Source organism: Talpa occidentalis, unplaced genomic scaffold (genome assembly GCF_014898055.3).
Source record: "Talpa occidentalis isolate TD23 unplaced genomic scaffold, MPIMG_talOcc4v2.1 talOcc4.5, whole genome shotgun sequence".
NCBI lineage: Eukaryota > Metazoa > Chordata > Mammalia > Eulipotyphla > Talpidae > Talpa > Talpa occidentalis.
Genome location: NW_023604861.1, coordinates 102,924,021 through 102,950,617, shown reverse-complemented (window position 1 = coordinate 102,950,617; position 26,597 = coordinate 102,924,021). Strand labels below are relative to the sequence as shown.

General features: G+C 38.0%; 1 protein-coding gene across 1 annotated transcript in view; it reads right to left on the bottom strand.

The window, feature by feature from the left end:
- Nucleotides 1-202: 202 nt before the first annotated feature.
- TMEM182 (transmembrane protein 182) overlaps nt 203-26,597 on the bottom strand; it is a 38,754-nt gene continuing 12,359 nt past the window's right edge. The window contains exons 4-5 of the mRNA XM_037528027.2: nt 17,205-17,342; nt 203-2,335 (exon numbers count right to left, since the gene is read on the bottom strand). Coding sequence (XP_037383924.1) covers nt 2,115-2,335; nt 17,205-17,342 — 359 coding nt within the window. The 3' untranslated portion in view covers nt 203-2,114. The remainder of the gene's footprint in view (nt 2,336-17,204; nt 17,343-26,597) is intronic.

The window sequence follows — 26,597 nt, the reverse complement described above, 5'->3', positions numbered from 1 at the left end:
CACCAAGTAGATCAGGAAATGCATCTGAATTAAGGAGGTTGATGCATCATGACTATGAAATATTTCCAAAGTGTGTGGTTCTGTGTAAAAGTATCATACACTTCCGATATACAGCCACTTACCTTGTGATAAATATATGGCATCCACATACGTGTGTTAGAAAGTGAGGATAACCATCTGAAATTTATATTCAAACCTTTACTAAAAGCAACTTGGACGTGAAATTTAAATGACACATAATACACCAGAAAAAGGCTCCATTCAAAGTTCTACAAAAAAAAGGAATTGTATTTACAGATGTCATGAACTAATCAAATACATCTAGTATCATCTGGAAAACTTAATGGCATGCCACAACTTAATATCACAGTCAATATGAATAAAGGAACCCAGAATTATGTTTTCTAATAATCAAGCAGAAAGCAAAGAAATCAATGAATCAATATAAAAATGAAAAAACAGAAAAAGACAAAATATCACAAATCATCCAAATAGTTTAAGAAACTAGTTAAATCCCTAAAGTGTTGTTATTTTATTACAGGCAAGGTCTGTCACTAATTACTAAAATGCCTTCATGATTCTGCAGATACCTCAGATCTTTGCTAATCCTCCAGAGCTCCCTCCCATTGATACAAGGTTTAATGGAAAGTACAAGATGTACGAGAAGACTCTGGCAATCTCTCCACCATGGGAACAGATGGATGGAAAGACGTCCCTCTATCCACACATCTTCTAGATGGTCACTGTTAATTTGCGTCTGAGTCGTGCCTTCGGTATTCATGACAGCTGTGGAGCAAAAAGCTGCTCCGGAACAAAGTTAGCATACTATGCCATTTCTGTTTCTTCATTAACACCAACTTCCTCAGCAGGGAAGGCTTCCAAATGCAAAACAACCAAGGTTTCTCAGACAGATTTGATTTCAATCAAAATTAGTGCCAAAGAAACATCTTTGACGTGCAGAATGTCTGGGCTAGTAAATAATAAAGAATTCTCCCCCTTGTCCCAGCAAAAAGTTTTCTTTGGAGAGATTAAAAGAAATAGCAGACCTGTAAATGTGAGTACATCTGTTGTAAGGATAAAAAAGTTGAAGGGCAATGATTAAGGGAATCAAATGATCAGAAGAACTACAACCCATAAAATACTGTGAAAAGTTAATATGTCAAGTCTTTAATAAGGCAAGACTATCATCCCCATATGAAGTATTTTGAAAATTTACAGTTAGTGCCTATTAAAAGCACCTTTCATTAATAAATCTTCAAATGCTGAACATAGTAGAAATACAATTTTTAAATGAGAATTTTAAAATATTAAGTAGGACTATGTAGTAAGCTAAGGTGCTATTTTTTTTACATATTTTCAACCACATTACATAGATATAATTAACCATTTTAAGTTCATAAAAATCCAATCTGCATTACATATAATTTGGTGCACAGGTTTGCTACTTTTAAATATTGTGTAAGGTTTATGTAAGCATGCACAATTAAATAAATAAAATTAAGTAACCAAACTGCTGTTGTTAAGAAAGCAGAATAAGTACATGTTCTCAGTTTTATTGGGACCCATTGTAACTGATCAGTTTGTATGACTCCTGCTACAATAACAACTGCTATCTGTTTTTAAATAATGAATAATAATTTGCTCACACATTCACTGTAAATGTGTGTGTGGCTATATACGTGTGTGAAGAAATGGAGTAATTTATACCACAGCATTTGTTTTCCATTCTTAATTGTTCTCCAAAGATCTTTTTTTTTAAATAGCAGCAGAAGTGAATGTCAAGGAAGCTTTAAATCAACACTTGATTTGGCCCAGGTGGTGGTATTATGCTATTATTAGGCCTCTGCCACCTGCATGAGCTCTAACAAGTTCAATGAAAGGGGGGTGCATGCTCCCTAAAAAACTAGGTTCTTGATAGCACTTAGATAACATAGAAATATGTCTGTGTGTAGATCAATTCTAGGACTTCTTGTTAGAGGAAATCACAAGCAAAAGGGTTAAATAGCAACTGAAGAATTAAATCAGTTAAGTCTATGCTGGGATCACTGAAACAAAATGAAAAATAAATGTGCTGTTTACAATCTCTCAAGAAAATGCTGGAGACAACAGTTTCATTAGTGATGTAGCTGAATATGCCGTCCAACAACTATAAATAGTAACCCAGCTAACAAAGAAAAAAATATCCCTGCTGGGGCCAGAAAAAATGACCAGCCATACAGAACAGAAGGGGTGAAGTCCAAGCAGTCTTTCATTTTCATGTTTCTGTAGCTTTCCAGGTCAACCACTGCCTGGACCCAGATGACATACAACATCACCACCAGGGAAAACAGGAGGCCTGAGAGAGACAAAACAAAAGACCTTTAGCCTTTCTGAAGATGTTTTCCCAAGAACACAATATTAGACTACTTATTTTCCTGACAATCTGTTCCTAAAATACAATTTTAGCTAAGTCACCTACTTAGTCATATCCCTTATCATGTGCTGAATATCCACATTGAGCTGAAGGCTAGAGCAGGATAAGGACAATGGCAGCAGCTGACAAGTATTTGTGAGTACTTACTGTGTGTCAGGCACTGTATTAGATGCTTTGAATGTAAGAGGAATTTATATTTCAATATTTATCAATATTTACTATGATCTTGATTAGTGATGAGCACTATGATACATTATTTCTTCAATAGGTACAATAAACTGATAAAATGTGTACTATTAAACCCCAGTTTTAAGTATGTGCAGACAGAGCTCATGGTTTTCTGAGCTGATTCTGATTCCTAGCTGAGGCCTTTCTAACTATTGTTACACTATTAAAACCCAGCTAACTAGTGCTGCAACTAAATATGGCAATGAAAATGGAAGCCAAGGTAAGTACCAGACAAGAAGAAAGATGAAAACACTGAACAAATATAAATGAGTATATGTGAGATTGAAAATGCAATATATACGCCAAAGGTTGATTTCAACAAGTAGAACTATTGCTTTGAGGAACTGATAATAAAATATTCTATTGAATACAAAACTACAGGTTTGAGATCAAGAGTTTATTGAACAAAAAGAGGAAGGAAGGAAGGAAGGAAGGAAGGAAGGAAGGAAGGAAGGAAGGAAGGAAGGAAGGAAGGAAGGAAGGAAGGAAGGAAGGAAGGAAGGAAAGGAGAGAAAGATGGGCCTAACCACTAACCATAAGGCAACATCCCAATTGATCACGTCACTGCTTACTGAATTCATCATTCAAAAATACTATTGGAATTATAGAGAAAAAATTAGAGAAAGTATTATAGGGCTGGACCCTTGACCTGAAGAGGCAGTATGACAGAGGAGCTCATAAATGCTAAAACTTGAGACTGTCACTAATACTTTTCCATGTTATGGTTACTGTAACAAACAGCAGGGAGTGATGCTCCTGTACTGAGCTGCAAACACAGGAGAGTCTCCTAAGCTGATTGTGAGTGAGTGATAGGTCTCACATACAAACCACATAGCCTGAGAGATTAAATTTGTCTTGAAGCACAGTATACTTGACATTATTCTCTATCTGCCCCAAAGTTCAATCCAAACATGTCAAGGATCTGTTATGCACTGTGAATTAATGAAATGAACAGTCAGGCCAGGTATAAAATCTCCATAACTTAGCTGTTGGTCTGTCTGAAAGTGAACATAACCCCATGCCTATGAGCAGGGACTTAGGCATCTTGGCAGGAAATAGGTTTTAAGAACCCAGACATGAGTCTCCTTTCTTGAGTTAATTGTGCTCCTATGATATTTAGGATGCCCTCTCTCTCTGGGGCCATTAATTTTTAAGGACTCTTGAGAGGTAAAAACAAAGGATAAGGATGCATAAATATGTCAAGGTGTGTTAGTATCAGAGCTTAAACTTTCTTATAATCATCATACAAGCTTCAGAGCAATGAACAATCAACAAAGATGCTTCACTAATAAGAAACATCCTCCACACCAGGGTCTGTAATGTAAATGCAAATACTGGAGCATAGAATGGAGCAATTTAACCGCTGAACAATAGCTCCATCAGAGAGAAATAGTTAAGTCATAGCCAGCAAGAAAACTCCTTACAGAGCAGATTTTGACAACAATATGGCAATGCCATGTGTTGTCTAGCAACTCTGCATTTAAAAACATTTTTTCAGCAAATATAGAGACAGTACTCTCTGTTAGTGTGAAGGTTTGACTTTGTTATTTGCATACTGTCATTTGTCTTTTGCAAACCTTTGTTATTATTTGTTGATACGGCTTTTATCTTCTTTGCGTCATAGGAATATCTCCTGTTTTCTGATATCTTTATTAAAAAAATAAAAGTTGCCCTTGTGAAAAACCAGTAGCCTTACACATAGTTTTTCAAAATTCGCAAGACCCATTACTGAATTTAATATTGAAAAAAAATGTATTGCAGGTAATCATGTAGATGATTCTTAATAAGGGAGAATTAACCTATATTTAAATATTGCTGTTAAATGGAGAGTAATTATATCCTGAAAGTAATGAATAATAGGCATTTCAATCACTACAATCTTTAACTTGCTCACTAATTGAAGACAGAGTCCATTTAACTCATATCAGATCAGTCTGTGATTATATCTTATCCATAGGGTAAAACAGAATTTCCCTATCCATTAAATTGTCAGTGCTGTGTGTGTGTGTGCATGCACATGCACACACAGATGCACACAGAGAGGCAGACAGAGAAAAGAAAATAGCTAACAAACATGGGGAAAGTATACTGAGGGGCAATGAATTAGCTGACGTTATAGTAAGAATTTGTGATGGGGACCTGCAACAGAGGATTTAGGAGGCTGCTACACGCAGGCAGATTGCTCAAATAGCTAACATATAGAGGCAAATTCGAGTTAGGTTTTTCACTGTTCCCAACTGAGAAGGGATAAAGCTAGAATGAGCTCTATGGTGTTTGTTTGCAGCTGTGTATCAGTATGAATTTATGGTTTTAGATGAGGACAGATGATAGATGATTGATAGATTAGATAGATTTTATTTTAATTTTTAAGATTTTTTTATTTATGCATACAAGAACAGGGGTACAGACCAGAGGTGTGGGGGTGAGAGGATTCATCAGAGACAGAGTGGGAAGCAGAACAGGCAGACTGACTTAACTACACTGCTGAGGGGAGCAACAGGCAAGATAGGAGAGGTCTGCTGAGCCATGTGGGTAGCTCCCTGACCGGCCAGGGATCGAACTGTGCTGCAGAGGCTGTGGGCTGCTCCGCAGTGCTGTGCTTAACCCCTTGCACCACCAGGGAGGCCCAGATTTTAGAATATACCTATGTGTATATACCTAGATATATTTCCTAACTGTTCCCTGAGAATGTCCAGTTGTAATGAACATGCCAAGTGTCTAGATAGATCATGGTTTCTAAAAACTAAGAAGAGGGTTTATCAAAGAAATAGTGAAATCTAGGCTAGGACAAAAAGCTTAAGGAGAATCTGGAACATCTTGTTACAAGTAAAGGTACACTCAGAGAAAGATGGGGTGTTTCAGAAACTAGCTTGATGGGCTTCCCTAGTCAGTTCTGAGACAATCTGATCATCAAATAATGACAGTGGCAAATTATATCTCATTGAATAAAATAAAAATCCATGAACCCATAGTGATATAAAGGAGTTAATGAATAAGTGAGGAAAAGGGAAGATATTCAAGTAATAAATGTAGAAGAAATAGATGAATTAGAAATCACTATTTGTCAATCACTTAAATAATAATTCAGGCAGGAATCAAAAATAGATGCTAAAACTAGTAGATAAAATAAAAATTGATATTTACATAGGCTCAAAATCTCTTCCACAAAACTTATTAATTGTAAAGGCGAAAACAATAACTTTATACTAAAGAAATCCAGCAAATACCACCTTACTCAAGTGATCAGTTCATATCACCAGTGACTAGACAAACTGATGTCACTCACCACTCATGAAACATAATGAGAAGAATATAGCATCACTGCCACGATACTGCAGCCAAAACCACAGAGCCCAAATTCAATCATGAGGAAACATCAGACAAACCAATTAAGGGACATTCTAGAAAATCACAGGCCTGGATGCTTCAAAAGAGCCAAGATCACAAAGGTCAAAAAAGAATTTGTCCTGGTGTGAAGACTGAAATGACACAACAACTAAATGCAAAGCACAATCCAGGACTCGATTCTTTTGTTATAAAACACATTATTGGAAAAGTTAGCAAGACTTGGAGTCTTAGAGTAAAGGGACTTGTACCCTTTACATAAATCTGAAAATATTTCAAAACAAAAACAAAAAAAATGAATGACTAAAAAGAAAAAAGTATGTTGGGATAGTACATTTGTTAGAAATGATACAAAGTACATTTGTTAGAAAGACACATCTTCTTCTGGTGGGATATAAAAGTAATATTTATTTTGTCCATCTACCAAATGATCTCTCTTCTGTAGGACAATATTAATATTATAGAAAAAACTTAATCATTATCCCTTGATATCTTAAGACCTTTATTCACACAAGCATAAGCAATAACTGTCATGAGTAATAAATGAGTTACATTTGAACAGTTGCCACTGTGATTTTAGGTTTTAATTTTCAATATTGCTAATATTTAGGTAATAATTTGTTTAAATGAAGTTAAATTTAGTCATTCATTTGAAATCATAATTTACTTTCAGTTAAATTTTGTAATACCCATTTTTGAAGTCTAACAAAAAGTCATAAAATAGCTCAATGGAGTCATAATTAAAATATGGTCCCAAAGCCCATGAAGAGTTGTGATTGTAATAAAATATGGTCAAATAATTGAGTTATACCAAGAACTTATTAGATCTCTACTTACTGGCTGGAGGAAGTTATTGAAGCTTATGATTTTGTATGAATTCTCTTATTTTTTTAAAGATGTATTTATTTATGCATATAAGAACCAGGGTACAGGCCAGATGTGCGGGAGGGTGAGAGGATTCATCAGAGACAGAGTGGGGAACAGAACAGGCAGACTGACTGATATACACTGCTGAGGGGAGCAGCAGGTGAGACAGGAGGGGTCTGCTGCGCCATGTGGGTATCTTACCTGCCGGCTTGGATCAAACCCATGCTGCAGAGGCTGCAGACAGCTTCACAGCACTGTGCTCAACCACCTGTGTCACCAAGGGAGACCCTGAATTCTCTTATAAAGGTGAAAATTTGTCCCTCTAAATTTCATGAATTCAGCTTGGTAAGCATTTTTTCTGAAACAAGGCCCCATGAAATGCAGTCACAAATGTTCATTAGGAGCACAGTTGCTAATGAAAAACAATATATAAGCAATCATATTTTGTAAACAAAAAAGAATTTCCCCAACCCCTAGTTACAGGCTATGAAATAAAACTGCATGTCCTCAACATTCCACAGAAACTGAGTGGGAAAAGGAGGCAGACTGTACAGACCTTTCAGACTGTATTATAAAAACCAGATTTAAAAATATGTTACCGGGGATCGAACCGGCGTTACAGAGGCTGCCGGCAGCTTCGCAACCCAGCGCTCAACCACTGCGCCACCGGGGAGGCCCATTAGATGTAACTGAACTAACTTTGAGATGGACTTTAACAATTTGAATCATGAGCAGTTATTGGGGAAGAGTCATAAATTCAAGGTGATTCCTTGGTCTCTTTTAGTGATGTGGCAACTTATTTCAGTGGGCATTAGAAAGGCCATCGCCAAAGGGAAAAAAAATGCATTATGAAGGAAGTTAAGGTAAAAACTAAACTAGAATGAGAAAAATACATCTCAGTGGAGAATTCACACACTCTGGAGACAGGGCAATATTCAGCAGGGGCATCTATGAAGAACTAGAAAGTAAGTTACTTAGAATAAAAGCATCAGCTCATGCATTGAGTCTCGTTTCAAAAGGATGAAAATGAGGTCTGCAGTCGTTGTATAAGGTTACAAGTTTAGCTCAGGGCATAACTCAAACTGAAAACTTGAGGGTCTAACACATTAGGCTGAAGACATTTTAAAACATTCTGCAATAAGGAAAATATTGCAAGTTGATGGTAGAAGACTAGGTTGCTTGTCCAGATGGAGCTGTCTGGAAGGTAGAGGACTCGTCATGCTAAGTATAGAAGAAAAAAATCTAGAGTGTGGGAGAGTGTGGGCGAGGATAGTAGCATTAATGGAATGATAATCCCGGTGCTCTCTCATGTTAGGGATGACACAGGCCCATCATTTCATTTGTGCCCCACATTCACAAAAGACTTTGGATAAAATTCACAAAGTAAGTTATATACAGGGTCATTACATTTATGTACATAATTTAAAGGCACAGAGCACTAATATGTTGAATATAAACATTTAAAAATGCCACAGTATTTGCAAACCAGTATTAATATTTATTAACTTTTATTCTACTAGAAATCTTTACAACTGCAGTGTTGAGGCATTTATCAAATTCTCAGAAGCCCTGTGCATCATGCTAACAGAGTAAGCATGGGCATTAATACAGGTTGATTCTATTGTCAAAGTTCCATTGCAGTGACTAAAATATATACTTATTTTTCTAAAAGTATATGATGGGAAAAAGAAAATTTGTAATTCTAACATTTTCTAAAGAGTAATAAATTACCATTACTTTGTAATATATTTTCAACATTGCCTTGTATCTATTATTTCATTCATTATAAAATTAATTTTTCTGGGAAAGTAAGCTGGAAGATTTTAAATATAATTTAAATGACATTTTTTAATGATTTTCTTTATACTGATATATTACTGTTTTCTCTTATAATTAAATTATGTTATTTTTACATGTTTCAGAAATTATAAAACTACTAATACATAATGGTCTACCATAAACATCCTTATCTCTGTTCTTCATTTCTCAAATTCATTTTCTATTGCTTTTTCTCCAATTTTCTAAGATTTTTTTTTTTAAAGATTTATTTATTTATTTATACAAGCACTGGGTACAGTCAGAAGCGCGGGAGGGTGAGAGAATTCACCAGAGCCAGAGCAGGGAGCAGAGCAGGCAGAAGGACTGAGGTACACTGCTGAGGGGAGCAGCGGGCGGCAGGGGAGGTCTGCGCGCCATGTGGGACCCTCCTCCGGTGGCCGGGGAGCAGTCGGGGATCGAACCAGCACTGCAGAGGCTGCGGGCAGCTTCGCAACCTAGCGCTCAACCGCTGCACCACCAGGGAGGCCCCTAAGATATTCTGAAACCTTAATACATTGATCTAATTTCTAAATATTCATTGCTGCCCAGACTTCATCTTACCACTTTCCTAATAAACTAATTGCCTCTCCCCTTTCATTTTCTGGCCTCATGTTTTTATTTACTTAGCCAAACCTATGTAATATCTATTATATTTCTCAAACATTTATTACTTTCTTAGACTGGCATAATAATTTTAGGTAAACATGCTGTATATTCAGTACTCTACAATATCTTGAGAATCAATTATTGGTAGAGAATTATTATGGGGGTGAAATCATCTCTACAATACTTAGGGATTTAATCTGAGTAGCACAGTTTTATTTATGCCGAGGAAGTGCATCCTCACAATAACTAACTTTGAGGAAGTAAGAAGTGGTTGAAGAGCACATGCCTGGCTTCTGACTGTCCTGGGTCAAATCCCATCCCAAAGGTTTACTGGCTGACAATCTTGACACTTGAGTAGCTGAGTAACTTTGAGCAAGTTTTCACTTCTCTAGTCTTCATTGGTAAAACAGACATAATGCAAGTGCCCAACTCACAAAGCATTCGTTAATGGAGGCAAAGCACATATCTTGGTGCCTGGAACATGGCCAGCACATAACAAACACTGAAAGTTTTGTTATTATTATTATTATTATTATTAAGCTTTGGCATGTGCTTCTGCTAATGACTAACAAGCATTAGTCTCTAAATTATTTTAAAGATTTTTTTCATATGGCTGGACTTTTTCATGACTATCCAAGAAGTAAGAGAATAAGCCCACCACAGTGCTTTCCTGTTTAAGATTTCCTCAGAGAAATAAGGGAAAGATTGCTGCCAATGTCTGCAATGTCCTACTGGAATTTTCCACCAGGTGGCACCAGTCACCTCACAGTCCCATTACTTAACATTTTGGAGAAAAGATCAGGAGAATCCAGACTTGTACTCCTTCATATTAAGGACACTTTCAGCTTAAAGTGTTCAATCACACAAACCTCCTGCCCCCTCCAAGAGTCCTTCTGTTATAGGAAGTAAAAATTCCTTCTAGGATAGTCAGTATGTGCTGATGGGTCATGCAGGTGAATTTATATTTAATGACTTTTCTTTCTACATAAGAAAGTATAAATCATTTTAAAAGTCTCAGAAAATGCATAACAAAATACAGTAAAGAAATCAGTTATGCCTTATCCGCTCACTACTAGTTATTTCTGAACAAGTGACTATTTGGGGAAAGGGTGTGGAATGAAAGAGAACCTTTGCAAAGAAATTAAATCCCTTACAGTACAGAGTAAATAGTAGATGTTAATTATACCCATACTTTGGAAAAGGAGAATGAAGCAGATGGAAACACATTCTGCCTTCCCACCATGACAAACCTAATCCCAAACCAGAGAGCCTATTTATAGGCCAGAAAGAATCTTGTCACCTTACACATCTGAAAACTCCCTTTCAGGGTGGAGATTAATCATACCCCATAATAATATGTCATGTGCATAAAAGCATTCACTTGCCAGGCCTGTCATCCTCGTTCTCAGAAGAGCAGTACAAATACATATATTTTCAAGAGGGTGGGGAACACTGATTCAAGGTTGAAGTTCAAGATTTTCCAGAAAAGTTCCAGTGAAGCTATTACTGAGCTGACCGTGCACTCCCTAGATTTCTCTGGGCAGGGGTTAGATCATAACCCAGAGTCTCTCCACAAGGACATACAACAGCCCAGCCCACACAGCTCTTTCCAGAGAAACAGCTATTTCTCCTCTCTCCTTCCAAAGAGACTCACAGAACTTGGTCTTACATGTCCTTTTGAAACCTTCCTCTGGAACTTATTTCCTCACCTCAGTGTCATACATCTACTATGCTGGTGCCCCATCAAAATCAAGAAAAGACCAGACTCGGACAGCCCGCTTTACTTATTTTAGCTAAAAAGCAATATGGGGGCGGAAATAAACTTTCAAAGAAGTATCTGAGAAAGAAAAGTACTATGGCTTTAAAATATTTTAGTAAACAAAAGTTCTTCATAGCTCCTTCACATATAATATTAACCAAAGTTCACTTATTCTAGCGCTTGACATTTATAGGAAATGTCAGATGGAGGAAATTAAAATCCCACATCAATATGTGAAGGAAGGTCTTCTTACATTACAATAGTGTCAGTATCAAAAACAGTATTTTTTTCTAGACAGAATCCCAAATATGACAACTAAAGACATGAAGCAAAGCAGCAACCTGAGGGCAACTCCTCCTTGAAAAGCAGATCTAGTGTACCTACGTCTTTTGTTTGAACAAAAGGAAAATCCATCTGCTGGTTCTGTTTACCTAGTGTACCTAAGTCTTTTGTTTGAACAAAAGAGAAATCCATCTGCCAGTTCTGTTTCATAGAAAATCGGAAACAGGGACTCCACAAGAAGTACATCTTGTGAAAGTATCAGTAACACATTGTTTTTAGTAATCACCTTTTTTCTTTTCACTTCCTGCCTCAAGAAACTAGAACTCTGAAAAAATGTTTAGTCCTGGAGCCTGGTGAAATATTCTGACCCCTATTACAAAGTGATGATTTTGATTTTCTCCTGAAAGTCTATTTCTTGCATAGTAAGAAAAACACAGAACCTGAGAAAATCAGGCTGACTGTCCAGGTCTGTAACCACACAGAGGATCTTTCCTTGATGGGGTAAGCGGCTGTTTATAGCTCAGATCTTTCACTATATAGACGAGGAGACAGCAGGTGTGAGCAGGGAGATGCCGTGCCTGTAAGTTTAGAACGACTGCCTCCATGCTGTCAGCAATTCTTTCCTAATCCCTTCCTGCTCTTGGTCTTCTGTTTCTTCCACATACTCTTCTGTTCTGCCTGCTCTGTGTTCTGCTTTATCTGGAGGAGGGAGTACAGAAAAGGCATGACACCGAATGCCTCCTGTGAGTCCTGTGGTCATCCCTGGTTGAGGGAAAATAAGTGTTTGAAATGTGCCTCTTGGCTTCTGTGAGTTATTTTTTTCTATGATTAAGGCCCCCAGTATCTCTAATATTATGCATCCATTTTATATACAGAGATACACATGTGTACATCTATATCTCTCTCTATATATATATATATACAAATATATCTCCTATCTCATGTCAAGATAAATGTGGCTTATAGGTGAGCTATTTAAATTCCATTGATCTTCTGAAGGAAGGCAAGAGGAAAACAACCACAAATCTTATTTACTTTGAGTCAGTTTTACCTGATAGATATGATAATTTTATGTTCCCTTCACATCTTACTTTTCAGAGGCTTTGCACCATTATGCTTCTGGAAAGCACCATCCTCCAGAACAGAAAGGAGCAGGGTGAACCAGAGAAGGATATGTGCTGGGGTATGCATCCCACATGGTGGAAGATTTACACAATTCACCCCAACTCACTCCACTCATGCTCCTAGTGACCCATAATAGCCTGTGAAAAAGCCTTCTTCCTCTGGAGAAGGAGCACAACCAGAGGCCACAGGTGGCAGGAGTCACAACACCATTTGGCCTTCATCATGTTCCAAAAGACTAATTATAATGCAAAGGTATCTTTTCCTCTACTGTCAAACCTGGGGTGAGAATAAGGGCCCCTATATTCTTCTGGATTAAAAATGTCTATGCAATCTTACCAACCTGAGGATCTAACAAGGTGCCTAGCCAAGATTCAGGTTTTTTAGGCACTCCACCATGGTGAGACTCTGTCTAGCTTAACATTTAGTGGAAAAAAGTAACACCAGTTTGTCATCCAGGAGTTCATTTCAATTATGGAAGAAAAATCTTCCTATCCTGATATACTGATAAAATACCAATTTCTAGCTTTGTGGCTTCTCACTTACTGCCAAAACACCCACATCACATCACAATTCTTTCCCGCACACTCAGAAGTCTTACTCATGCATAGCTATTCCTATCTGTATGTTGCTTTGCCCAGACATTGGAGATATTCAGCTGAACAATAACTGTCTCCATATTACTGAGATGTTCTTGATGCCATGCCTACCCATTCTAACTCTTCCTGCATCTTTTTTGTCACCTGTAGTATCACAGGGTTAGGGAAAGACAAGTGTCAGCTCCTTTGCATCTAAGAGGTCTCCAGCAGTCCACAGTAAACAATTTTCAGCAATTGTTTAGGTGTGCTGGAGTTGTGTGATGCAACTCACTGAAGCAAGGCTCGGTTTCATAATGTCCTGACAATGATCATATCCTTGGTCCTGAACTGAACTTCCTCAGGAAACACATGGCCTGGCCTGCCTGCTGAGGTAGGGAGAGCAGGGAGTGGCCCTCCAAACCTTGCTCTAAGCCAGTTGACAGAGGCTGAGGGATACCATGGCCCAGTCCTGACTCAAGGGAACAGCTGTGACTCCAGCACGCCTCGTCCATGCATGGAATGCCCCAGAACAGTCCTCTTGTTGATGGCATAGACATTCTAAGTGCACACACCCAACAATACCATTTGGGATTTGGATCTTCCCTGTCCTGAGGCATCTGTCCAAATAAAAAGAGAGTGTTCAACCTTGTTTGTGGCATTGATAAAGCAGCCACAGTAACTGGGGTCCCAAGCCACACCTGTCGCTCACTGCTGGGCATAGCACAGTGTGGTAAAAGGCAGTGCAGAAGACTTAGTTAGGAGGGGAATGATGAGGCAAGCCTGGAAGAGACTTTGGAAAACTAAAGTGTGTGGCATGAGAACACTGCATTTTGAAAATAAAAAATCTAACCAAAGAAAGCATTATAAATTCAATTCAATTTAATGCATGATTCTATAATAAATGTGGCACAGAAAAATTTTGGCTGGCTGACAAAACTAGCGTTTACTCCATTTTTCCTCATCTTTGCGTAGCATAGCATGTAAGTTTCTATCTTCAACTTTGAAAGGATAAGTTGCCTAAGAACATTATCTGGTAATGTTAATAATGGATAACTGCAAGATTTAAGAAATTCTCGTGTCAGTAAGTATTCCACTTTAAGGGTGATTTATTGGTCCTATAATCTGCACTATAACATTTTGGCTACTAGACTGTAAACTTTAGCTATTATTGAGAACATTACTTATCCTGCACTGATATATTGATAAAATGACTAGCAATATTTTATCTCGTCTAAATGAGTCTCTCTGTGTCCTGGGGAAACAATCATACATAAACAATAAAGCATGGTGCCATGAAGGAAATTAAAAGTCAAATTTAAAAGGAAGTATCCTCATAATTGTCTACTAGTGTCTTTCAGAATTGACTCAAAGAACACCACTGGAACACCTCTAAACTCCCAGGGGACTTTTGCATGAAGACCTAGGAAAAGTGGACTTCAGCCTCCAACCCACATGCAACAAAAATTTTACTGAAAAATAAGGCTCACTAGTCATAGGCATTCATAGTACATGAATGCATATCAAATGCTGTTTCTTCCTATAGAATTATCAACCAAGTATAACTCTTTGGATATACTTCTTTCTCACACAAAGTATATTATAAATGGAAAAAATTACCAAGTTTTTTTTTTCAAAAGCACTAAACATACAACACCACACACACACACACACCCCCCTTTGATAAAACCAAACCCAGGATGAGAGCATTCTTGCATTATAAAGTTTGAGCTGCCCATATTGTATTAGCAATAAACTGTTGCTCTTATTGACCAAGATTTTATAGGTTAGAAAAAAAAAACAAGAAATGAAAAGAAATAAATATTAACACATTTCATTAAGAGCTGCTATTTCTAGGAAGACTATGGAAATATATTCACCTTAACTAGAGCTTTGAATGAAACAAGGGTAAATGCAGTTTGGAGGAGAAAAAATATTGGGTAAAGAAGATATTCAGTTGTAAGTCATATAGGGGGTTTGGTTTTATGGAATCAAGAATTAAAGATGAGAGATAATAAATTATGAGATGTGAGAGGCAGAATACAAAAGGCTACACAGTGAGTTATTACGTTTATATTTAGTATCCATAAAGATGGTAAATACTTTATAATTAACTAAGGACTGGGATGAAAGTGGAGAGCGGAGCATGAGGTTTTCTGTGGGGTGCACAACCTGTAAAGGTACACTACATTATACACTTAAAAGGTGTAATTTTGTGTTATGTGAATTATATCTCAATTTCTTAAAATTATTTTAAAATTATGAGGTCAAATGGCTAAATGCAGGACCTTGAAAAACACTGTGGACAGTGAAGAAAAAAAGAGTTGGAAAAAAAGACAATAGAAAGACAATAAATAGCTCTCTTCTTGAAGAGGTTGTTTTTTGCTGTTTGAACAAAGGAATCGAATCATATCTGATTTTTTTTATTCCTTCTGAAAAATTAGGTACAATACTATACAAAAAGAGTGCTTAAAGGAACATTCCACAATTGGCCAGGGAAGAAGTGAGGTGGATAGTATCATGAGCTGTCCCTGCAATGATTATAGAGACAACTGAAAACCATCCATCTGCTCTTTCCCTTTACTATCCCTGACTCATATGGCAACATTTTGTCCTTCTTAACTGATGTTACAATAGAACTTAATCATTTTGAGTCTGACCTTTTTTGTAGGTGCTACTGTATCTTATTATTTTTTTAAAGATTTATTTATTTATACAAGCACTGGGTATAGTCAGAAGCGCGGGAGGGTGAGAGAATTCACCAGAGCCAGAGTGGGAGAACAGAACAGGCAGACTGACGAAGTACACTGCTGAGGGGAGCAGCAGGTGGCAGGAAAGGTCTGTGCCGCCATGTGGGACCCTCGCCCAGCAGCCGGGGATTGAACCGGTGCTGCAGAGGCTGCAGGCAGCTTCACAACCCAGTGCTCAACCGCTGCGCCACCAGGGGAGGCCCTACTGTATCTTATTCTATTTCATTTCTTAGTTATTTCCCATCCTTAGTTATTTGCCACCCCTCATGCTTCTTTGGCCCTTTGTCCTTTTACTCTTAAGTCAGAAGCCTCATTTTGTTTATTAGTGTCCACTAGTTATTGCATGCGTCTTACTTTGTCAAATCGTCTGCTATGGAAATGTCCAACGTTTGTTTTTATCGTTCTGACTTGCTTTACTACACATGATTCCCTCTAACTCCTTCCATTTTGCCGTAAAAGGCAACATTTCATCTTCTCTTATGGTGGAATACTATTCCATTGTATAAATTTACCACATCTTCTTGATCCAATTCTCTATCACTGGCTCTTAGGTTGTGACCATATCCTAGTTATAGTACGTAATGCACTAAACATAGCCCTCCCTGGTGGCGCAAGGGGTTAAGTCTCAGCATTATGAAGCTATCACCAGCCTCTGCAGCATGAGTTCGATCCCCAGCCAGCCAGGGAGCTAACCCACATGGCACAGCAGACCTCTCCTGGCTGGCCCGCTGCTCCCCTCAGCAGTGTATTTCATTGGATCTGACTGTTCTGCTCCCCATGCTGGTGAATCCTCTCACCCCCGCACCTCTGGCCAGCACTCCAGTTCTTGTATGCATAAATAAATAAATCTTTATTTTATTTTTTTTGAGATTTATTTATTTTTATTTTATACAAGCATTGGGTACAGTCAGAAGCGCGGGAGGGTGAGAGAATTCACCAGAGTCAGCGCGGAGAGTAGAGGAGGCAGACTGACGAAGTACACTGCTGAGGGGAGCAGCGGGCGGCTGGAGGTCTGCGCGCCATGTGGGACCCTCCTCCGGTGGCCGGGGAGCAGCTGGGGATTGAACCGGCGCTGCAGAGGCTGTGGGCAGCTTCGCAACCCAGTACTCAACCGCTGCGCCACCGGGGAGGCCCAATAAATCTTTAAAATAAATAAATAAATGAAAAGCTCTTGTAGCCCAGATTTCCCACCTAGTGTCCTCATCCATTTAATGTGGATACAAAGAGCAAAGACTGACATGCTAATTAAGTATTAGCACCTGGAAAATGGAAACATCCCTGGGAAAGTGTCTAATATCTAGTTAGCACTCCAGAAATGTTAGCTATGGATATCATTTCATTACTCTTACTAGAATCCTTCACCTGAAATTGAAAGTGAAAAATATGCAAATATGGAGAAACACCATGGCTGAAAAACACACCCATTATACTATACATACCTGCAGCAATAAAGGAGCCTCCTCCAACTTTATAGAGAAGATGGCTGGCAAAGGGGGCGGCACAGATGATCAAAAAACTTGCGGTCACCACAGCTACTACTCCCAGAAGCATTAGCACTGCCCAGAAACCATGGTATACTGGAGACCCCAGGAGAAAAAGAGAAGAGACTGTGAGCAGGGCAGACAGTCACACAGTGAGTTTCTTTCCTCTTCTTTTTTAACATTTCAACCATAGCACCTCTAGCCACGATTCCAGCCTCAGTTCCTGAATTATCTCTAAAAGGAGACCTCACCAGGTGACTTTGGAATCAATGATGTTGGCCTTCAATCAACAGGTGTTTGGTATTTGTAGCACACGAATGCTTAATATACTGTGGAACTCATTTTTCTGACCATATTTTCCACCTTAGAAAAGGGAACACCTAGAGTTCTAGAAATAGCCTTTTTGAGTAAATGCCCACTTGGGTTACTTTTAGATTTTTCATACCAATGTACAAAAGTACTGCCTCTTATTTACAGCTAAGGTAATGTCTATACCACAGTGATTCTTAAGTGTTGATTATAACAATGGCAAACATTTAGCAAAGTATATAATTCAATGTAGATGTGACTCTTTGGAAAGTAGTCATAAGGTAATAAAAACAGTGAATAAAACAAAAAAAAATGTACAAACAGATTTTAAATCAGATAGAGTTAAGGCGTACAGCTTCCTATTAATATTTAGCACTACAATGATTCAAAATAAGAAGTTATATCAGTCTTTTGATCAAGGACCAGAAAGTCTGATTTCATGGATAAGTTGTTGATAAATGGATAGTAGATTTGATGAGTTACAGTAATCAAATAAAGGATTTTAATGAATGACCATTTTTGAGCAGGATAATTGCCAATGTATTAAACAAATTCATCATTTCCTAAAGGCTAAACCACTAAAATAAATTTCTATTGGTAGAAATAAAGGAAAAATCAGTAAAACATATTAGCCAAACTACAATTTGAAAGTAAAGAATGATTATTTTTTTCCTCAACAAACCTACCTGTCAAATAAAATCTATGTCAATCAACTAGAATCTTAAAGAGAGAAAAAGTGGATGGGAAGATGGAAAATTGAGTTAAGAAATCACTGTAGATGGGAAAGGAACTATGAAATTTCTAAACCTTGAAGCAAGGAATTAAAGGTAGACTTTTTCTACACATGCCAATGCTGTTCATTTGGCAAGAGCTTCTAGGTATTAGGAAAGTAGTCTGTGGTTGTAGGAGCAGAGCAGGAAAGAAGCGCTGATCCTTTTGTGTGTGACAAATCAGAGTGCAGACTGTGCACCAAATATTTGCCATCCTGCCCTACCAGAGCTTACTAGATATTGCTATTCTTACACTTTACATATTCCTTCTCTTTATGTTATTAACCCACAGCAGGTTTCGTGGCAAGCCTAATGGAAACACTATAAAAGGTGCAAACAGCAAAACGAAACAAAACAGAACAAAGCCATCCTTCTGGTTAGAGAAGCAGAAGGGACCCCTGCAGGCCAGAGTATGGGGGAAATCCCCTGATTTATTTCTTTCTTTTTATTCTCCCAGTCATGTCTCAAGGCCAACTTCAGGCCCTGCACTTCTCCCAGGGTAGACATGGGCATTTAAGATTCCAAAATATGAGCCAACCCTTTGGCTTGAAGATTAGAATAAAGGACTCCCATTACTCAGTGAATAGGAGAATCTGTTCCTTTTTTTTCTCTTTTCTCTGGCAACTTCGCACTGCAGCACAATCGCCTGGAACTGTGTTGAAACTCTGAAAGAACACTAACTTTCTAGCCAAAGAAACTGGAATTTCTTTAGGTTGTAGAAAAAACGACATCAAACTTTAGGAATGCAGGGGAATAAAGCAGAAATGGCAAATATCTATGTAAATATAGTAGACTCCTTTTCTCATCTTACTTTCTTAAAAATATCTTTGACTATTATTAAAGTAAAATATGCTCACATAATTGAGTAAAAAAATTGTTAGTTTGGAATTAAAGTGAGCTGAGTATTTATCACTTGCTATGTAATCTTATACTAGTTAAAGTTTCCTGAACCTCTATAACTTTTCTGAAAAAAGAGAAACATTTTTATATATCCTTTATAGCTATAAGAAGAATAATTAATAATGTATGTGAAGTGTGTGGCATGAACAAAGAATGACATTTATTTTGTGGTTGCATTTATTGCTGTTATTCTTAAATTGCATTAACAGTACACAGCAGGTGGCATTGTGTTCCATAATAGGAAAGTGAATTACTTCCCTCAGAGAGCCTTGCACACTGTTTTTTATGTACCACTAATATTTGGAAATCCTTTAGACTATAGCTTCGAGAGCAGTACAGATGTTGTATTTGGGAAAGAAGACTGCCGATATAGAAAGTTTTACAAAGTTTTCATATTATCTTCTATGGAAAGTTTCCTATCTACAAACCTCTGATAAGGCACTGGCCATGTTTTACACCAGGTGTCTCTGCCATAAATACCCAAAATATTGACAATGAGGTCAGGCACTTGGCACAAAGAGAGCCAAAACACGATGCTCTCCATCTAGGCCATGCCTTATAATCTACATTTTGAAAAGATGTGTTGGACTAATCTTTGAGAAGTGGAAAAGTGAGGAGATTAGTAGAACTGAAGCTCAGGGAAGCATTTGAAGTTGGGTGCAGAAGAGGCATGGTATTCCAAGGTCATGGTATTCCAAGGTCATGGTATTCCCAGGTCACATGTAAGCAAGAGGGCAAAAAGGATAAATCAGGCAATAGAGAAGGAAGAAAAGCAGGTTGGTCCTCCCACAGAGAGAAGCAGAGGTACTGTAGGAAAGAGAAGAAATGCCTGGTGAGGGGGAGAGAGAAAGAGAGTCAGACAGAAATGGGCAATAAAAGATCCAAAGAGCTGCTGTTGTTCCTGACAACTGCTAGTTACTGTCCTTCCATTGGCTCCAGCAAAGCAGCTTGGCTTTGATTCTGGGACCCATGTGAAATGCAGGAATAACAGATTTGTACTAAAGGGAAGAGGAACCTGGCTGCCTAGAGAGATTTGACCATATAGAAATAGCAAGAAGCGAGATTCCGTACTGCCGTCACCACGTGCTTTATTTTTCTGCCTGTGTTCAACATTCAAAAGTGCATAACTTCAAGCTTATTTCAAAATTTCTTGGAACTTCCAGTTTGTTAGCTAATTATATTACCTAGTTTACATATGCAACACATTTTGATTCCAAATTTAAAATGTTCAGTTGTCATGAAGAACCATCTTATGGAAGTGGGTAGAGTACTTCCACTATGAAGTAAAACGAAGGCAATGAGAATAAAGTGAAAAGTGAGCATGTTTTAAATAAGGGATCAGGAAAAAAACTAATTATAATAAAGTAAAAAGCAAAATCAACAAGTAACTATAAACCAGAGACACACTACAGGGAAGCGGGGGAGGGAATAGGATCAAAACAAGGGGGGTGGGAATTGTATGGGGACTATAACCACGATGAAAATGCATACATTGTGCAAAAATGAAAAATGATGTAAAAAATGTATAAAGGAAAAAAAAAGAATCCCACATGATAGCAGGAGCCCTCTGCTTACTAACCGTGTGACTGACAGACCTCAATTTTCTAATATGAAAAAAAAAATTCTTCCTATAAGTTTATAATATTGGATTGAGAAAATCTATGAAAACAATAAACACATGATCATTCAGGTATATTTAGTAGCAGTAGTAGTAGTAGTATACACTTTGTCAAAAAATGTTCTTGTCAACAATGCAGTTGACCCTTAAAAGATATGATTAATCTCATGGATTTAGGATGGGGACAAGCTTTCAGTTTCAATATATAACTAACTTGGAAATTTTGGTGGGGAAGATATTTTTGTTCGATTAGTGGTTTACAGTGTTTAAAATTTCTAGATTTTGAATATTTCTCAAAAAACTTAGTTTGCTTCCTTGTTCTTTATATGAGCCCTTAAAAACTACAGAGTTCTGTCTTTGAAGCGTGCCAAATGAAAACATCTCAAAAATCCAATGGTACCATTAAATATAACCTAATACTTAACCAATATTGAATGTCTATTAACGACATGTAGTTACATGTAATCTATATCACCACAACTTGGATTAATTAAAGGAAAGCTTCATTTCATCTGTGAAATGCCAGAATTAATGGCGATTTTCAAAGAAATGAAGTTCCGTTGATTCTCAATAAATTGCTGATTTAACCTACCAAGTGCTCTTTGGTCAGGTGGTGTTACATGGAAGATGACTAGTAATTAGTCTAACTACATAAATGGTTCTCCTAGAGTACTCACTTTATTTTCCTAAAGAGATAAAACTTGTTCCCTTGCATATTACCACTACCAGTTTATTTAATAACTTTGTTCCAGTAGATCTTGATTGAAAATCAGCAGCCCTGATTATACTGAATTATTATCTCAGTGTACTCCATGAAGGTATATCATTTTATATTTTTTACAATATTCTCACATACATACAGCACTTTCTAGTTTTCATTTGAAGATAACCCCATTATTTTTCAATAGAGAAAAGAGACACCAAGTCATTAGCAATTGTCTACTTTGTTAACTAAATGTATATCAGATATTCAAATCTATGTTCATATATCTCAGTTTTAGTCACAAAAAGTACATCACAAAAAAGTATTAATGGCACTTCATATTTAAATTTCAGAATTCAACATATATCAAAGCAGTTCATATCTAGAGTATTCCTCAAAAGTCAAATCCCTAAGTAGCATACTTGGAAAGTGTACAGAGTCATCTATAAAGAATCTTTTAGGGGGGAATATAAAAATCACCCAAAATTACAGGACAGAAAAGATCATTAAAAATAATGAGCTAGGACTTCCCTGGTGGTGCAAGGGGTTAAGCACAGCATTAGGAAGTGATCTGCAGCCTCTGAAGCACAAGTTCAATCCACCAGCCACCAGGCAGCTGCCCACATGGCGCATCAGACCTCTCCTGTCTCGGCCACTGCTCCTCTCAGCAGTGTGTTTTAGTAGATCTGCCTTTTCTGTTTCCCACTCTGTCTCTGGTGAATTCTCTTACCCCCCACACCTCTAGCCTGTGTCCCAGTTCTTGTATACATAAATAAATAAATGTATTAATTATACCCGTTAATATATATGTATTTGTATGTATATGTGTGCGGATGCATATTTGTTCTTGTGTGCAGATTACCACAGACCAGAAGTGAATGGCAGAATTGGCATCTATTCTGAATACCATATAAAGGGTTAAAAAAAAAAAACGCTGCTGGATTTGTTTTTGCAATAAGAATGTAATAAAATTGCAGTAAGACCTCATTAATTTAGACAACAAGCAAAAGCAGTCTGAAGTTTTGACTGTGGCTTATTTTAGAATAAGTTCCATTCAAAGCCATTCACATTCATCCAATAACTCACACTGGTGTCTCGCAAGAGACCGCTAAAAGGGACCCCGGCAGGCTTGCTTTGTAAATGGGTGCCAGGCTGACAACCAAAAGCCACTTAATTTAGCAAACATATTTCAACGGCTCTCCATGTGTCAGGCACCAAAAACCAGACTAAGACATAACCTATGTCCTCACTAATTTAGTTTGACCAAGGGAATACCATATAAGAGCCCCAAGGGAGATATGCACAGAATTATCAAGGAGGCGACTGGACTATTGTACATCGAGCACTGTCAGGTCTGAACAGGAGTGTGAAAAGCTCTCCTACTGCACTAAGTATGGTTGAGCTGGATCTTGCGTTTGTCTAGGAATTCATTAGCCACAAGGCAGGAGGAAGGTTGTTCCAATCAGAGTAGGAAAGAATTCCATGGATTCTAGAATAAAAAGCTGTGCCCTGCAGCTACTCCTCAGATTGATGAGGGGAACAGGAAATGAGGAACACAGAAGAAAGCCCTCACATGCTCTTCAATGGAACTGGCCCTTTACGTGGGTCCCAGACAGAATGCATATCAGGATGTCACTCCTGTAACAGTATGAGGAATGATCTGGCAAGAAAAAGCATCTAACAATGAAAACGAGTTAGATAGTTATTTATAGCAACTCAGTGGGACCTAAATGGGACATTTGGGTATAGAGATGAGATAAACCTTGGTAATACTGTTGTTATACGTGGTGAGAAAGAATACCGGCTGTCTTTACGGATTTTCATTTGTATGCCAAAAGAGTTTGTTCTGTTAAGACATTAAGAAATCTCCTCTTGATTTCTTAATCTTTTCATTTTTACCACAAACCTTCTTTCTTTTCATAGAGAGAAAAGTCAACCCAAACAATCACAACTCCAAATTCATAGTGTTTTGATAAATTATTTCATTGTGTATGCAAAAATATAAATATTGTATTTGCAGTTTAAAGATAAACTTAAGATTCATTTCTCAAAACTTGCTATCTTGCCTCAGACACCTCACAAAGCTAGTTCATAAAGCTAATCCTATGTTTCAACACATCCTCAAGCACACACATTGTGAAGTGCTATAAAATGTTCTAAATGAAGCCAAAACAAAACACACTACCCTCCTCCACCATATCCAGCAGCAAATGAGAGCCTTCAGCATATGTTACTATAGCTTTAGGCAAATCGCTTCTGTTACACAGGCCAACAAGCCTGTCCTGCAATTCTATGTACTACCATCTTGGCAGTGCCAGGCGAGTCTAAAAATACAGTAATGCCTGCACCAAAGCAGAGACAGGCAGTACAGTATGTCCATGTTTGAGCTCCATAATTGTGGACTTGCCAAGCCAAGACATGTGCTCTGCACGGTCCATTGATTTCTTCAGGACAAAAAGAACCCTAAGAGACCTGATAGACATTTATTGGCAGCCCTACTGTAAATATTGGCAGTGGAGAAATAACTGAGAGGGAGGAATTGCCTGAGTCAGGAGAGGCAGTCCTTCACCCTCCCACTGGCTAAGACCTTGGATAAGTTCCTGAAGCAGAAGTTAGGGTTCCTTCATCTGGGTAGGGACCTTTCTAGGTTTGAGAGTGTATCCACGGTCATTGTCTCCTTTATCCCTCTTAAAGATCTTGGGGGAGAGGGGTATGAGAGAAGACTTATTGGGCAAGGTGGCTCTGTAGTTTTAGAGGTAGAAGGCACAGTGGCTGCAACAACTGGCATTAGGAGAGGAATGCAGCTGGACAGCAGCAACAGCCAGCTCCCTCAGGGTCAAATTAGGGAGCAAACCAAGCTTCTCAGAAACAAGGTGAAAGGGATCAGAATATGTTACTCCAGAATATGCCACTGTGGGATATTATTTTTTTAATTTTTTATTGAAGTTTCATTGGTCTATAACATTTTATAAGTTTCTGGTCTAGCACACAAATCATCATCAGTAAACACTACATTATATTTGCTACCTAGGCATTCATTAGGCAAGGATTATTTAAGGATTATTAATTAATAAAGATTATTCTGAGTTGGATGCAAGAGTTAAGCATGCAGAAAAAGTTTCTTATCTTTGCTAATACAAAAATTTCTGAGAAATGATAACTGACATAAATGCCCTCCATGACCATGAGAAAGACAGTCAGCATCAAGATGTATCTGCAAACAACCCTTACTACAACAACCTTGATCTTCCATCAGTTTCCCTCAATGTATTTCCTAATCACATTCCCACAGGTTACCACCCCAGCTAGACTCCTACCTACATTTTCACTTTCATTGTGTTTTGCTTTATTTCTTGGTTTTGTTTTGTTGGTTTTTGTTTTGTATTTTTTTTTTTTGCATTTCAAAATAGTAAATGACTATTTTCGTTGTTGTTAACACTTTGTTTCTTTAGTTTGGTTATTAATGAAGTAGCATTGTTAAGGGACTATAGCGGAGGCCAGTGGGTTCTTTGGTGGTAGGAGAGCTACAGTGACCACACCAGAAGGAAAATCCAATATAGTGAAAATATTAACTTCCATTAATTTTCTGTTAAAATGGTATATAAGCTCAGAGAGATATAGTCTCCCTTGGGTCGTCACTGTTCTATGAAGGCCTCCATATACAGACGTGATAATAAACCTTTCCCCACTGCCCTTGTACAGTCCGCTTTGCAGGGCCCTATTCATTGAACCCAAGGGGGAAAAGAAAAACAGTTTTTGCTTCCTGACCAGAGATATTATTGTAAAAACCCTCTGATTTCAATACAGGAGATGAGGTGAGCAACCATGTCAACCTCCAGCTCCAAGTCTTCTTGTGACCCCCGTGGCCTTGAAGCTCCTGGATTGGATGTGCCCTTCAGTCTGAGCAGCAGACTCCAACATCATAGCCAGGTCAGGATTCCAGACCAGCCTGATTAAGACTCTCTGAAGGTGGGCATAAGCACTCGTACTTTTAAAGGGCTCGAGAATGGAATGTGCGGTCAGGTGGAGGCCCATAAACTAAAGGGCCTCTCTGCAGCTAGGCATTTCATTGAGAAGGAGCCAGTCACTACGCAGTGGGTCAGCCTTTGCAGGAATTTTTCATCTGTCACAGCCATCACAATGATTCCTATTTTGTATTTTATAGATAATTCACAGATATCTTAAGTAAAGTTCCAAAAATTAATGTCACAAAATTTGAACTTGGGGCTGTCTGTTCTCTGTCTCAGACACCTTTAGTGTCTATACCAGTCTCTACCTGTGCTTTTTCAAGTAAATTGACACTGCTTCATCTAAGCCTTCCGGACTCAAATCCTCCCTCTCTGGCTCCTCCTATTTTATCCTGCAGAAATGCTGAAATGACATTGAAGTTTTTTGGGTTAAAATTCTGGTATCATGCCTCTAGGATTTGCAACTCCATTTCCTCTTGCCAAAATAAAGTCTTCCTACTTTTTCTTCCAGATTTGATCAAGTATCCTTCCCTCCTTGAAAAGACATAGTGGAGTTATTTCCTAATTCTACCAAAAGGCAGAAAGTATAGAATTAATAGGAGTATAGATAGACCCACAAATTGGAATATTCCTTCCTAGCTCTATGACTGGGTAAATTACTTAGCCTCTCCATGCCTTAGTTTCTCTTCTAAAATGTGATAATAATGATACTTATCTTATAGTATTAAGATAACTGAAAGAGTTAGGTACAGGTAAACAATGAGCAGAATGCCTTCCCCACACCCCTGCTCACTAAGTGTTCTTGACACAAGGCAGCCATTGACTTAGCCCTCTGAATTATCTTTCTTTGATAGCCACCTCTACTCCTCCTTTTGGACAAGGTCAGTCTTGCCCATCTTTCCAATCCGAGAGAAGTTTTAACCCTAGTGTGTAATAGGTGCTTTTAAAACACGAATAAGTAAAATAATCAATTTATCACTCAGTCTGCACTAAAATGTCAAGGTATAGCTAAGGTCAGGGGAGTATTTGATGGTCATGGAACAGAATGAAGCAAACTAATATAAAGAAATGAACTCATGATTT